The 14,518-nt window shown below is 47.9% G+C and overlaps 3 protein-coding genes across 12 annotated transcripts in view; 2 read left to right on the plus strand and 1 right to left on the minus strand.

Moving 5' to 3' along the window:
* UNC80 (unc-80 homolog, NALCN channel complex subunit) overlaps window positions 1-3,644 on the plus strand; it is a 131,095-nt gene extending 127,451 nt beyond the window's left edge. For all 3 annotated transcript variants that reach the window (XM_037398225.1, XM_037398227.1, XM_037398226.1), the window contains 2 exons: window positions 955-1,172; window positions 2,007-3,644. In XM_037398225.1, coding sequence (XP_037254122.1) covers window positions 955-1,172; window positions 2,007-2,273 — 485 coding nt within the window. In that variant the 3' untranslated portion in view covers window positions 2,274-3,644. The remainder of the gene's footprint in view (window positions 1-954; window positions 1,173-2,006) is intronic.
* A 2,274-nt stretch (window positions 3,645-5,918) lies between these two features.
* On the plus strand, window positions 5,919-8,186 carry RPE (ribulose-5-phosphate-3-epimerase). 2 transcript variants are annotated; one of them, XM_037396964.1, is made up of 6 exons: window positions 5,919-6,096; window positions 6,237-6,316; window positions 6,398-6,537; window positions 6,796-6,930; window positions 7,098-7,184; window positions 7,626-8,186. In XM_037396964.1, exons 3-6 carry the CDS (start codon window positions 6,400-6,402, stop codon window positions 7,746-7,748), a joined length of 483 nt encoding a protein of 160 aa, XP_037252861.1. In that variant the 5' UTR covers window positions 5,919-6,096; window positions 6,237-6,316; window positions 6,398-6,399; the 3' UTR covers window positions 7,749-8,186. The 2 variants fall into 2 exon arrangements, with proteins under 2 accessions (XP_037252861.1, XP_037252860.1); XM_037396963.1 differs by having other exon boundaries at window positions 5,957-6,107.
* A 4,329-nt stretch (window positions 8,187-12,515) lies between these two features.
* Window positions 12,516-14,518, minus strand: part of KANSL1L (KAT8 regulatory NSL complex subunit 1 like) — a 67,593-nt gene continuing 65,590 nt past the window's right edge. For 6 of the 7 annotated variants that reach the window (XR_005105696.1, XR_005105694.1, XR_005105698.1 and 3 more), the window contains 2 exons: window positions 13,985-14,287; window positions 12,516-13,889 (listed from right to left, as the gene is read on the minus strand). Coding sequence is in view for 1 of the 7 variants with exons in the window: in XM_037396961.1 (XP_037252858.1) it covers window positions 14,039-14,287 (249 nt within the window). In the remaining 6 variants the exon portion in view is untranslated. Of the gene's footprint in view, window positions 14,288-14,518 lie in introns of all 7 variants that reach the window. The other variant, XM_037396961.1, reaches the window with a different exon arrangement.

A 14,518-nucleotide genomic window follows, 5' to 3' on the forward strand; every position in this document is an offset into this window, starting at 1 on the left:
TAGATATAGAAATGAATAGATATAATAGAATCCTCTATTCAGGATGCCTTGTCCGCAACCTCCAGATGTGCAAAACCTGAAGCTGCTGTAGAGAGTAACAGAAAGAAGGAAATTTCCCATCATTTGTAAGCAGTGCAGAGTTTTAAAGGTTGCATATGGAAATGAAAATAGGACTGTTCTAGTCCATGCCGTATGTTTCCAGGAGTCAGCAGTGCCAAGCAGAGCAGGAGTTTGTATTCCGTATAATCTGAAGCCAGCAGTTAACTTTGGAGGAAACACCTGGCAGAGCAAAGGTTGCTTGTGAACTTTCTGGGTTTCTAACCACTCAGCCAGGACTGTGCTGGGGCAACAGCACTGCTGGAGATGTCTGAAACATAAAAATTGATCCCAAATAAGTAAGAGTAGGAGCAGGGGTATCGGGTTTACTGTGACATTTCAGTCTAGCTCTCTTCAACCTGTGCTGGTCTGTTATTCCCAAATAGTGGACTTATCTGCAGGAATGGGGGGCAATCAGCTGTCCTATTTCTTTTCTCAGATTTCCTGCAAAACCTTGGGCAATTCCCTTATATATTTGCATTTCCTTTTGCCCTTTGCATCTCCATATTTCCTTTCCTGGTTGAAGGCAAAAATGACTAACTCGCATGGGAATTCAATCCAGTATGTTCTGCTGGGATGGAAAGATGTTATGGGTGGCATTTATCTCACCAAGTCATGACAAGGATAGGTAGGGTGAGTCTTCTTCAGGAGATCCCCGACTCTTGCTGCGGCTTTAGAGGAAGCCCAGGGTAAAAGGCTTTAGACTGGACTCCAATTAGACAGCTTATAAAGATGGAATGAATCATGAATCCTGCCTTCATTGTTAAACCTCCAGAGATTCTCTTCTTTTCTTGTTGTGTTTTCCTTCCCAATTTGTAGCATTTTAATATTAAATTTTCTGGGCTTTGTACCCTTCAGCGGAGCAGAAGCGGTCGGTGACTTTCACTGAAGCCCAGCCTGAGGCAACAACAGCCTCCCCAGGGGACCCGTCCTCGGCTCCAGCTCCAGCAGCCCCGCAGCAGGGCTGCAGCCACAGCAGCCCCCAGGCGACCAGCAAGCAGGAACCTCTCAGCAAACCTGTGCTGACTTCCTCACCTGCCATCGTTGTAGCTGATCTCCACAGCCAGACCGCTCAGGTAACGTGATTGATGATTTTATCATTTGTGTCTACCTGCTGCTTCATCACAGTTGCAGGGCAAATTTACAGGGAAATGCCCGATGCATTACAGCACTGTAACAAACGCTGACAGGTGGGTGAAGACATCTATTCTTTAGGCTGAGTTTGCTGTCTGACCCCTTCCTTTTGCAAACTGTTCACTTCTCGATCTATGCAATGATTCTTAATTTGCAAATATATTTCCTGCATCTTCTTTTCCATCTTCCCACCACATATAGTTGTCCTTCTGGGCCTGCTCACCAGTGCAAATTTTCATCAATGGGTTTTTACAGCTTGCTCGCTGAGACATGCATCCTTAAGGAGCAGCTCCCTCCAAACCTCAGGACTGCTCTGGCAAAGGCACCACATTCCAAAAGAAATTGCTTGTCTAACCTTTTCCTGTGTTGGACACCACTGAGGACAGTGCAGGGACAGTCACAGTCATCCCTTCAACACGTCAGTGACATTGAGCTCACTTTCATACACCCACATACCTAGTGTCTTTTGGGGGTGTTGTCCTTTGCCATGAACAAATGAAAGACACCCGTCTTGAAAATACACTTAAAAAACTGCAATGAGGATGTGTTAACGACTGAAATCAGATAACCTTTCTGATCGTTGCTGCAAATTTGATTCACCAGCAAAAATATATCATTGGGGCAATATATTCTGCAATTATAATCTGCAAGTGCCTGGCCCTTTATGGTAAACAGTATTTCCAAATGAGAAAATATTTTATTGATGTTCCCTCGCTTTTTCCCCCCTCTCCCTCCCACTTCCTCTGAGCCTGATCACTGGCTCTCCTCAATTGCAGAGTGAGGCACTTTCTGCTGAGGAGAAGGAAAAAGAGGAGGGCTTGGAGTCCTGGCCAACAACAGCACAAAGCACCCCACCCACCCAGCTCTCTGACACCGACGACTACGCTGGCCTTGAGACCACAAGCTTGCTGCAGCATGGGGACACTGTCCTTCACATCAGTGAGGACAACGGGATGGAGAACCCCTTGCTGGCCACTCACTTCAGCTTCACGCACGTGGAGCTTGGGGAGACTGACGTTGACCTAGATGAATCTCATGTTTAACTCTTGGGGAAGTGCAGGAGTGGGAGGAGAAAATGAAAGTGTGCCTTCTCCTCGGAGTTCCCTGCTAACTAGTAACTAATTAAACAAGAGCACTTTATTATCTGAAAACAGCCAGTTGCTACAGACTGGTACATTTCTGTTTGTGAAATCTATTTCAGTTCAGGGCAAGACGGCAGGAACAGAGAATTTGTACAAAATTCTCAGGGTAGGGGTGTGTGGGCAAATCTGTGGTGCATAAAACCTTGATCTGGCAGCCATGTGCTGTGATCAGCAGCCTTGTTGGGTAAGTGGGCTCTCGGACTGTCCGAGACGGAGCAGAGAAGCCTCTTTTGAGATTGTGCCCAAGATTTATTTTTGTAGTAGTTTTGAGAGGAGGGCTATATAGTAGCTGAATCCAAGGCTCTTACACCTTGGTACCAACAGTGAAAACACTGACAAAAAGTACCCGTCTAAAGCTTGATTTTTCACAAGCCTGGAACCATCGTTTCTAACTTGCAGAGCAATGAGAAGCACCGTGGAGCAATTAGACCTTTTTCTTTTTTTTTTTTTGTTTTGTTTTGTTTTGTTTTGGGGCACTGCAGACTGTGGTTGAATTTACTTTTGTCTGTTGGTTTCATTCCACTCTGTAAGATATTGCCCTTGTGCTACAAAAATATTTGCTCTGTAAAACTAAATACAGTACATACCATAAGAAGGAATGCACGTGCTGTGCACAGATATAGATGGGCAGGGGGTGAGTGGTCTGCAGATGGTATACATAGTCCATGCTCCCCTGCTTAAATGTACCCAGTAATTCATCTCCACAGCTTAAAAAAAACCCCAAAAAACCGCATCTGGAATGCATGGACCTTCTGGTACCTAGCAACTGCTCCACTGATGCTGTCGTATGTCCTCACATATAGGGATTTAGAGTAAATATTTATATATGGTATTTTCATGTTGCTATATATAAAAATATAAATATATATGTACATTGTAAACAAAGATGGATATTGCAGGGCAGAAACTTGATGAAAGAATCTATTTTTGGCATGTTGAGATTGTATTTAAAAAGGTTCCATTTTATGTACGTAATGTTCACGGCTGCAAGTATTAGAGAGAGAGGGAGAGAGATATATGTGACATTTATACGTAGGTGGAGATCCCCGTAGGGGATCGGCTGAAGTCACAGCCGAGTTATGTGCTATGCTGCAGCATCACGGAATTACACTGAAATGTGAACTTAGCCATTAGCTTCTTACGGGCAAACTGCAAAACAGCTGTGAAACAAACCATGAAATCATAAGCAACGCCCAAAGTTACCCTGTGCTTTGGGAATCATATACTGCCTTTTTCAGCTTGCACTAGAAGAATACAGTTTATAATCATGGCGTTATTGTGCAGAGGAAAATGTTTTAGATCATCCTGAGAGTCTGTAAAATGTGCTAATTACCAGTTTGTCTCCCGAGGGCTTGTCATTTGGACACACACATCATAAAACCGCCTTACTGAGGAGCCAGAATGATATCCTCCTACCCATCTCCAAAGAAAGGACTGGCATCTCTCTTCAACAGCTCTGAAACAGCTGTTTAAAACCCTGCCATGCAAACGGCTGCCTCACTGCTGTAGTGCAGCATGCAGTTTCTACTGTTGCGTGGAAAATTAACCGTACACCTGACAGCAGGTTTCAGCCCACTGAAACCCAAGCAGCCTTCAGGCCGTGCTGTCTGGTGTTTGCCAAACGCTCAAATTTGACAGGAGCTGGGCGCACCAGTCTGAGGAGGGAATTCAACCCCTTAAACCTCTGAAGACAGCAAAAGCCATCCCTCTCCCGGGGCCCTGCGTGCTGGGCATGCTCTGCTACCCCTGCATTGGTGAGAGGTGGACACCTTCAGCACCTCTGGGGAAAAGCAGGGCTGAAAAGGCAACTACTTTTATAGTGCACCACCTGTATCACCATAGGGGTGTGTACATACATATATACACACACACACACACACACATTTAATGCAACTTTAAAGTGTACATGGCTTTTGCAAGAGCGATGGTTAGGTGAAGATGGCAATGTCTCAGTGTGTGTCCTGAATGACAAACTGCTTACTCTGCTGACCAAAACATGCTGTACTGCTTCCTATCTCCTCAGCGCACTGGAGCCAGCACCAGCTACCTGTAGGAGGCTGCTTTGGATTAGCTCCTAGCTTGGAGGTCACTCAAAGAATTGCAAAATTCCAGATGCTAAGTTTTATTATTAAGTGATGCACAAATGAGAAAACAGCTTCACTTTCAAATCCCAAGGTAGGCTGGGTTACTGGTAGTTGGGTGCGGGAGGAGAGTTTTAGACCTGAGCCGAGTAAACCGCTGGGATACCACACATAGAGAATTCATGGTGCGTTTTATAGTGACCTTTTCTGCTGAAAATGAGGAGGAGGCATGTTCCTTAATGAAAGAGGTAGATGCCTCACCACGGTACTCCACTCTAACAATGACGATATAACTGTGATTTACTTCATTTAATTCAGTATGTATGATAAATGTTTCCATTCAGGTTTCCCACTGTCACCGGTGAATCCACAGTAGTAAGCCATAGGAAGGACTAAAACGCCTCTTTTTAACGTCTACCCTGCTAGAAATCAATGCTGCTTATAAATGATGTAACCCGTAACTTAGTTTTATTCAGGTGGCCAGGAAGATGGCTTTGATTTTTGTTGGGTGACTGTGGAGAGATGGAACAGACAGGCAGACCAGTCAGTCTGTTTTCTCATGTTTTACTTGCACATCGGTCGCACTTGATACTGTCCTAATGAGGTGCATTTGACGTACTTGGCTGGTTTTGTGCTTTCCTCCCGTATCTCTGTTAACAGAACTGGTGTATTTCTGCTGTGAAGACAAATGATGCTGCTTAAATAGTGTTAAGAGGCCTTAAGTGCATGTCACATTCAACAACTGTCCAGGCTGTACAAGTCTTGTCAGCGTGTCGGTCCGTCCCATCGCCTCAGCTTTTTATGCAAATGTTGTCCCGAGTACTAAATACAGAGGAGTGACGGCAAAAGGAGAGTTCTGTCTAAGCCTCTTGCGCAACACTGGGTCGGTCTCTCTAAAGGGCTTTGATACGCTGCTATTTGAGGCTATTTTGTTCGCAGGTACAGCCAGCGCTGTTCAAACGCACCCCTCTGCTCCTGGTCGGTGCCTTACCAGCACCCACCGGCCCCAGCCCACGCCTGGGGTGCCACCGGGGCCTGTGCCCGCGCCCGGCAGGGCCCGCAGCGGCCCGTGAAGGGTCTCGAGGGGAACGAAATATAGTGTCGGGGATTTTTTTTACAAAAACCCAACTGCCCAAGCAGGCTGCCCCTCCGCTGCTTGGGCCCCTCGCCCGAAGGCGGCCGCCGGCGGGGCCGGTGCCCTCCCAAGCGCCAGAAGCGGCCCTGCTCTAGCGCTGGGCCACAGAGCCTGCAGCTCCGCCGGAGCCGCGGGGCCGGCCAGGCCGGGCCTCGGTGCTAGCGGCGGGCGGCAGCCCCCGCGCCCCTCACGGCCTCCCCGCGCCACCTGCCCCCTCAGCGCGGCGCGGCCGGAGCAGCGGCCGCCGCTCTCCCCCCACCCAGCCCCGGGGCCCGCCCCGGCCGCGGCCCAAGATGGCGGCGGGCGGGTTGCGGCGCGTAGCGGCGGGGCGGGGGCGCGCGCCCCTCCCGGCAGGCCGCGCGGCGGCGCAGGCGCGGGACGGCGGCGGGCGGCGGCGATGGCGTCGGGGTGCCGGATCGGGCCGTCCATCCTCAACAGCGACCTGGCGGCGCTGGGCGCCGAGTGCAGCCGCATGCTGGACTGCGGCGCCGATTACCTGCACCTGGATGTAATGGACGGGTAACGGCCGGGGGCGGGCGGGGCCGGGCCGGGGGCGCGGGGGGCGGCCGGCCCGAGGGTGCGGGCGGCCCCGGCCCCCCCCGGGCGGGCGTAACCGGCGGGCGGGCGGGTCTCTCTCTTGGGCTCAAGACACTTCGTCCCGAACATCACCTTCGGCCACCCCGTCGTGGAGAGCCTGCGCAAGCAGCTGGGCCAGGAGCCTTTCTTCGGTAAGGGGGGCCCGGCGGGGGGCGGGGGGCCCGGGCCTGACAGCCGCCCACCGCCCCGCTGACGGCCGCCCCCGCCCCCAGACATGCACATGATGGTCGCCAGGCCGGAGCAGTGGGTGAAGCCGATGGCTGTCGCCGGCGCCAACCAGTACACCTTTCACCTGGAAGCGACAGACAATCCCGGGGCGCTGATAAAGGACATTCGGGAGAACGGGATGAAGGTGAGGGGAGCGCGGGCTTGGCGCGGGAAACCCGCCGTCCCGGCTTCGGGCGCGCAGGGGTCGGCCCCAGCCCTCTGTGCCTGCCCTCTGTGCCTGCCGTCGGGCCTCCGCTTTGGCCCAGAAGGTCAGGAATCTTCACCTGGAGCGGGCTGTTGCTACTGCACTCGCCCAGGCACATAACTGGGTGCCTGTACTGAGCTCCCGCCGAGGTTGCTGTCATCGTAAGGTGCACTTGGATTTGTCTCTCCTCTCCTGCAGGTTGGCCTGGCGATCAAGCCTTGCACGACGGTTGAACACTTGGCACCTTGGGCCAATCAGATAGACATGGCTTTGGTGATGACGGTAGAACCTGGATTCGGAGGGCAGAAATTTATGGAAGATATGATGCCAAAGGTAAACTAGGTTTCTCTCTCCTTAATTATTGAGAGTTTAAAGCTCATTAACAGGATGGAGCGTAGCTATGAAGTGAATAAATCTTGTCTGGGCCTGTGAGAAGGTAAACGTAACTGTAGCAGCTGAGTGTGGGTCTCGGTGCCAGCTGTTCTTATGCTGTTTCTCAGGTTCAGTGGCTGAGGACACAGTTTCCCTCATTGGATATTGAAGTGGATGGAGGAGTCGGGCCTGACACCATCCACAAGTGCGCAGAGGTAAGAGGCTGAAGCGGAGCAGCACTCTCAGTCGCTGTGCAAAGAGAGTTAATTGTCCCTTGGAAAATAAAGCTGAGGAGGAATTGCGTTTTGACTGTTAGTTTTTGGAGGGAACAGTAAAGCACGCTTAATAACAAGATCCACTTGAGGTTTAATCTTGTGCCTTTTTTAATAGTGGCTATAGAAGCCTCCCTTAAGCCAGAAGAGTTGTGTGTTTCTTGTATGTTCAGGTAGAAATTTCCTATTTGGGGAAGAGCTGTCTTTTCTGAACTTGATTTGTGGTTGTAGTTAGAGGTATGTTACGACTGTCCCACAAGAAGTGCTCTGTTTGCCCACCAGCCTAGAATTCACCACCTCCTTACATACTTCACAGCAAGAAAAAACTCTTTGTAACAAGTGGATCTGTTCTGTGTTATTGAGTGGGTGTTTAATGTCTTTCAGGCAGGTGCAAATATGATTGTATCTGGCAGTGCTATTATGAAGAGCGCAGATCCAAGATCTGTGATCAATCTTCTGAGGAATGTGTGTTCAGAAGCAGCTCAGAAGCGTTGTCTGGATCGATGAGACCTACCCAAGCAGTGTTCAAGAAGGCTCTGTGCGTGCAGGAGAACCCTTGTTTCTCATGCGTAAGGGAGGGCTGGATGAACATTAATTATGGAAACTTGTTGCTGCTGAACAGAGGAATTGTTCCTTCACTGCAATGAAGCAAGCGGCAGTGAAAAACATTCTGGCTGTCTTTCAAGGTTGGAAATGCAATGGTTTGAACCTGTCTTGATTCTGTGGAGGCTAATTTTATGGCACAACCTATAACGCTGATGGGACCGAACTAAACTTCAGTCAGTTGGTTTTTTGCTTGCTAGAAGAGTGTAGCATCACCACAAGCAATCTCTCTTGTGGAGGACTCTAATCAAACTGCCTTCTGCTGTCTGTATCTTGTCATTTGATCTGTGCATTCCTACAAAACTTTTCCACTGTCTGCATTAAACACCCCTCCCTTGGTGTGGTAAGTCTCCTTTGAGCTGACTGTCAAAAACAAGTGGTTTGGGGAGTAAGTTTGGGAAAAATGCAGTTTAAGAGGGCTAAAAAATCCCACGGATGCTAGAAATGTTCCTGTTTTGCTTTTCCTGCATTGAAGTAGCCTGTGTAAGCCAAGCATCAGACAAGTCAGTGCAACATCTGTACCCAGCCACAGAATGGGAAATAACTGGCTATTTGAAAGGTAAATGAGAAGGTAAGACAGCTGTGTCTGAAATTCCTGGAAGTGGTGGGATTCCATGGAAGAATATTGCTTTAAAACCCTACGTAGTTTAAAAAACTTTATCTCGACCTACAGCCTTCTCAGTTTGTAGGTGTGCTTGAGCAAACGATTAAGATAGCGACACACAGGGGCGTTGTCTGCTGAAGAGATTTCAGTGTATGCAGTCTGAACTGCACTGTGTGGAGATGGCTCTGTAGAAGGGCTTAATGCTGCTTTTAGTTAGGAAGCCAAATAGTTCTCATACCTTCAATTTGCTCGGGTTGACTTCACAGCCTGGCCTGTTTGGGCACGTGAAGGTTGGGGTTACAACCCAGTAGAGGAAGACCTGAGCAGGTCATTTTAGATAGACCTGCCTCCCATGGCTCTAATTAGTGTTGCTGACTCCTTTAATATTTCATGGTATTCCGCATGGTATTTTTCCCTTTAAGTTGTAATTACAGAAGGGTTGCAAACAGTCTGCTGCCCCAGCGGAAGAGGCCAGAAGCTCCCCAGCTGCAGCCAGTCCATTTCCACAAGGCCAAAGTCAAATCTGTTGTCGTTGCAGCAAAGCTGGGCACGTGTCACCTACCAAACGCTGAGGCACTCTTTTCCATGCCCAGACCGCGTGGTGTCCTACAGGGGGGCCTCTGCTCGGTGGCTGTGGAAGGAGATGGCTGCGCTGCAGTGTGGGTCACTGCCACTGTTCAGCAGGAGAAGCCAGGGCTAGTTCAAACAATCCAGACAGGCATCTGAAATGGCTTAACTACTGCTTTTTCCTGGGTGGTTAATAGTTGTTTAGGTAAACAAATGTGTTTGCTTCCTGTTTCCACTTGCAACTCATTTGAGACCTAGCAGAAGAAAAATGGAGTCATCTGGACCAGACGTCTTTCAGAAGAGGTTTGCCAAAAGAAAGCTTGGCTAGGGAGGGTCATAGGCTGTATGGCTCTCAGGTGTGTTAAAGCAGCTTGTTCATACTTCTGGGAAGAACCTGTGTAGGGTCTAATACAGTGTGCGTAGAGAAACCGTTGCGGCTCTGGTATCTAAGATGCAGGCCAAGCAGCCACAAATGGGCTATGAACTGTTAGTTTAGGATTTGGAAGTGTGGCCTTTCATGCTATTGAAAGCAGTAGGATAACAGCTGTAGTATCCTTGCCTCCTACAGTTGACCATAAGCTGGTTTGAAAGGGTAATCAAACTGTTTTTACCACAGACAGCCCCCCCTTTTTTTTTTTTTCGGATTAATTTTGTGGGGAACAGGTATCCCAAAGCCGTGGTAGCTAATTGATGGTACTGTGCCTATTTCAGAGCACAGAGCCGTAAGGGTATGGTTTCTTTCGGAGGCTGTAGTCACTTTGTCGTATTGACTCTTGAGTTAGGAGTGTTGTGGGAGAGAGAAATTACACACACAGTAAAACTACTCAATTGCTTCTTTTTGTCTAAATCCCACCCAGGGTTTATGGAGCTGGCTACTGCTGCAGCAGCTTTTTACACATCTAAGGTTAATTTTTTTTTTTTTTTTAGTGACCACAGAGCATCCATGGAAGTAACAGTTCTTTTAGTGCCTAAGACTTCCAGTTTCTTGCCTCTGTCTATTAACAGAAGTTACCTCTTAGGGTCTAGTTAGGGCTGTCCTCCCATGCTCAGTAACGTAACCCCATAGTGGAAGCACCATAGCCGGCAGGACTTGAACTGAGCACCAACAGGAAAACCGGGAGCTGCTTGTGTGGTATCCACAGGGCCAACCAAACCCCAGGACCGTTAGATGTTGCAATTCTCTGATAAAGCAAAGTTTCAGCAACAAGGGAGGGCACACTCTAGTGATACTGAGTCACATGGTCTGGAGCAGTCCAGGGTGATCTGACAGTGCAAAGGCTCTGCCTGCACTGGAAAACAGGATAAAAGGAACTCTGAAATAGTGGAGTGAGGCTGGGCTTGGCCATGTGCTCCACAGGGTGGTACAGTGCACAACCCTGTGCAAGATAAAAAACTGCAGTAGACACACACAGAGCTTAATTTTAATAGGGCTTATAAGTTTGTATTTGTACTTACATTCCATTAAGGTCCTGGATGCAGAGATGATGTGTTTAAACCTCACAGCAGCAGGGAACAGAACATAGGTGGCCTTAAAAAATGTCTTCATTGAAAATGGTAAACAAGTTCAAGGGAAATGACTTGCTTTGTGAAGCTGCAACACCCCAGTTTCATGGGGGGGGCCTCGCTGCCTTACATTTCAGCTGGTATTTCACAGGCAGCCTTTGTAATACCTTTTGCCAGAACATCAGGAGCAGCGCTGACAGCTGTTTTCATAGCTTAACAGCCAAAAGAGAAATGGGTTGGGGTTTCCCCCCACCCTGTTTAAAATTTTAGAAAGGAAAGGAGACGAGCAGGGGTTTCTTACACATTTTATGGTTTCAAGCATGAGCCTGGCTCTGAGCACTCAGCCTGTTCCCACCACCAGCAGCTTCCTCATGACACCAACGTTCATGCAAAACTGAACTGTCTGGAGGTGGGAGTCCAGCCCTGCAGGGAAAAGGGCTGCAGGCAACAGAGTACTTGTGCTGCATGCAGGACAGGGAAAGACAAAAGGAGGGGGCTGCTGCTGTGACTGGGTTCAGTTAAGCAAGTTTGATAGCCTATCCCAGTAGTGAAAGGGGGTTACTGAAAAATTAGGTGCATAGATGGCTGGAGCAAAGACGCACAGGGTAGAAACAGAGGGCAGGGCACAGCACCTGGTCTGCTCCAAGAAGGTGGCAAATTATTAGAGGTGCTGTGGGCGAGCAGCACAGCCCAGGGCTTCCCAAAAAGCATCTCGCTTGACCTGTGCTGTGTTCCCCATCTGCCCCTGCCAGGTGAAGGGCTGCGGGAGGTAGGCAGGCGACGTGAGAAAAGCAAGTGGAGCCTGTTCTTGGTCACCCCTGCCCACTGGCCTTTGCCTGCCACACTTGCATGTGCTCTCATCTGATGATGAGAAAGCCTGCGCCCCACTCTGCCCCCCCTCGGAGAGCAGCACTGGGGTGGGCACGTGCGGAGGAAGAAATGCTCGGGCCTTGCAGTTGGTCAGGCAGCTCTTCGTGCGAGGGCAGTTGCAGTTTGCTGCCACGGGTCTAGCCAGCTGAGAGGCAGCTGTTAGAGAAAAGACTTCTGAGAGTGGTGGGGTGGGGTGATGACCAAATAGACATTTTTATAGTTTCTCCAGGGATTTTTTTTCAGTCTCCTGGCTGCCCGCCCTTTCTTTGACTAGCCTTTGCATTGCTGCCTTGTGAGGCACTAGCACAACAGCTGACAAAGAACATCTGAAGAGGGGACAAAGAAAATGTGCTTAACCTTGCTCGTATTGATAACCACTTGTGTGGCTCCTGCAGCTGGCAAGGTAACAAGCAGCTGCTTTAGACCAGCGCAGCGGAGCCTGACCCAAAAGCAACACAGTGGTTCAACAGCACACTGCAGCAGTGCAGGAACAGCTTCACAGTTCACCAGGCTGACCAGACTTGGTGAATCAAGCTCCTATCACACAGGGTTGTTTTGGCCTGGTGTTAACATCCTTCCCTTCTCACCCTCCAATCTAGAAGAACACTCTCCTCTTGCTTCTTCCTGTAAAACGCTGGATTGCATTTCCTGACAGCACCTTCAGAAGACGGAAGACAGCTAGCTGGTTTACTTCGCCTATCCCACCTCTTAAATTGCAGAAACCTGTCACACGGCCCCCCGGGATCAGACAGAGCGGGCAGTCTTGACCTTGCAACAAAGCTGAGTGAGAGCTGGTTGGATCAGGCTTCTTAATGAATGGATGTGGGTATGGAAAAGACCTGCAAAGCATTTGAGACACGTAACTTTCAGAAACCTTTTCCCAGCAGCAGATGCGCATGCAGGACAAGAGAGATGGAAAAATCTACCTCTGTGCTGAGATGCTGAGGGGGACCTTAGCCTGGCAGCACCAGTGCAGCTTCAGTGCGACAGCAAAGCTGAGCGTCGCTGCCACTTCAGGGTGTTTGCAAAGCCATTCTTGGGCCAAGCAGGTCTCTGTGCCAAGAGGAAGCATTACTGCTATTTCTTCACTTCTAAAAGGCCATCAAATTCAGACTAGATACAACATATATAGAAATAACTTTTTAATTAAAAAAACCAACCTTGCATCAAAGATTATTGTATCAGACATCGAGGCAAGATTCAAGTTTAAGACAAACCAGTGTTAAAAAAAGTGTTTAAAAAAATAATCAGAATGTGCAATAAACTACAATGTAGCAATAGGTTGTAGTGTTGAAACTTTACTGAACTGTTTTCAGATGCCTAGGGAGTATTTCCTGTCATTTTGACCAAAAAAAAAAAAAAAAAAAAAAAAAAAAAAAATTGACAGTAAAACTGGGTCATCTGTCCAGTGCCATTCCAGATATTACACGTGGAAGAAAATTTTGCACAAAGACAGAGACCCCTATTAAATTGCCTTCAACTGTCCTACACAGAAAAACTTCCTGTTGATGGATTATACATACATTCAATGTTTAATCTTTGTTAATACCTCTTGAGACTGCAGATACATTCCAAACTATGCTATTTAGATGCAAGTTTAAACAACTTGCTTTTGTTTCCTCACCAGGAACTCGCTGGGAAATTCAAATTCTATCTGGAATCACAATGGAAAGCTTTGGGGCTTTTTTCTTTATTGGTCTTCTAGACTTCAATCATCTTTTCCTTTTCAGCTAGTCACCAAATGTTGGCATACTTGCGAGACTCTTACAAGGCACTGTACAGAAATCAGAACAATTGTCTTTAACATATTAAAGCAAAATATTATGAGCCTCATTAGCTGCTGAAGGACTAAGGAAGTAAGATGACCCAAAACACAATATTCAAAGAGCTGCGTCACTGATTTGACTTGACTCCTCTTTGCTGCAGAAACCCTACTTTCTGAGGAGCGGATATACTGACTATTGAAATGCAGTGGTCTATTTCTACCTTATTGCTTGAGGACCGTCTATACGAAACATGCCCTGGCACTACTGAGAGCTGAGTACAGATTTTAAGCTAGATGCAAGGCTTCCAGAACACCTGCTTTGAAACTGCCAGTTCTCACCTACCCCTTCTCTTGCACATGGGTTACACACATGCATTTAGAGAGGCAGATTTTTGCCCCACGGTCATGCCACACGGGAAAATAATCTGAGGCTATTGCTTCTCCCCACTGTTTTTTTCAAGTAGTTTTTCTGTGTTCAGTTGAAGTTGTTGATTAAGGTAGACAGCATATCCTGCTGCACCAGAATCCACTAGAACCAGAAATGCATTTGAAAACAAACAAAACAGAAAAGGATGATTATTAACAGATGTGGCAATATGACAACAGAAAGTGAATGGTGCCAGCAATTTATGTGTGCCCACTCCCGACATCGGGAATATTAGACTTCCAGCTTGAATTAATTACTTTCTCTTGGGGTTCAGGAAGAAGAAAGTGTTGTCTTTGGGATTTATCCTGCCTGTTACAAAGCAAGAAAGAAAATATATTATATGCAGCTAACATACAGGTTTTGAATTGTGCTGTCATATGCTGGGTGAACAAGAGAGATTTTACCTTACGCTTTTCTCCACCTTAATTGGCTTTCTTAATGAACCACATTATTCCCTGTCACCTTTGTTTTCTTGTATTGTTGATTCCCAGGCAAACATTTTCGCAGTCTTCCGAGTCTTCGGCAGATTGTTTTCTTGGTGGATGGCCATTGTCTGGCAAACCAATGGGCGTGCATGAAGTACAGGGAGAGTCACTGGGGAAAGCTGCACTTGACATTTCAGTCTGATTTGTTATTTGATCTTGGCACAGTAAAGCTTCTACCTCTTCATTTTTTAGTGGAAAAACTCGAAGTTCCCACAGCCCAGACTGAAAGGAATCAGAAGGGTAGGAGTGAGGGTGGAAAAAGAGGGAAGAGGGGGAAAAGGTATTTCAGTTCAGTCTGAACCGATTAGCTGTGTGCACAATGATCAGCTATCAAGTAACAAATGAGTGTCTGTCTGTACAGTGTTTGCAGGGCTCTTCAGATAAAGAATACGACGCTGCTAGGCACCAGCTGTCAATGTAAGCTGGCTTCATGTGGTTTTGAACTAGTAACAG

The sequence above is a fragment of the Falco rusticolus genome, chromosome 8 (genome assembly GCF_015220075.1).
Source record: "Falco rusticolus isolate bFalRus1 chromosome 8, bFalRus1.pri, whole genome shotgun sequence".
Classification (NCBI taxonomy): domain Eukaryota; kingdom Metazoa; phylum Chordata; class Aves; order Falconiformes; family Falconidae; genus Falco; species Falco rusticolus.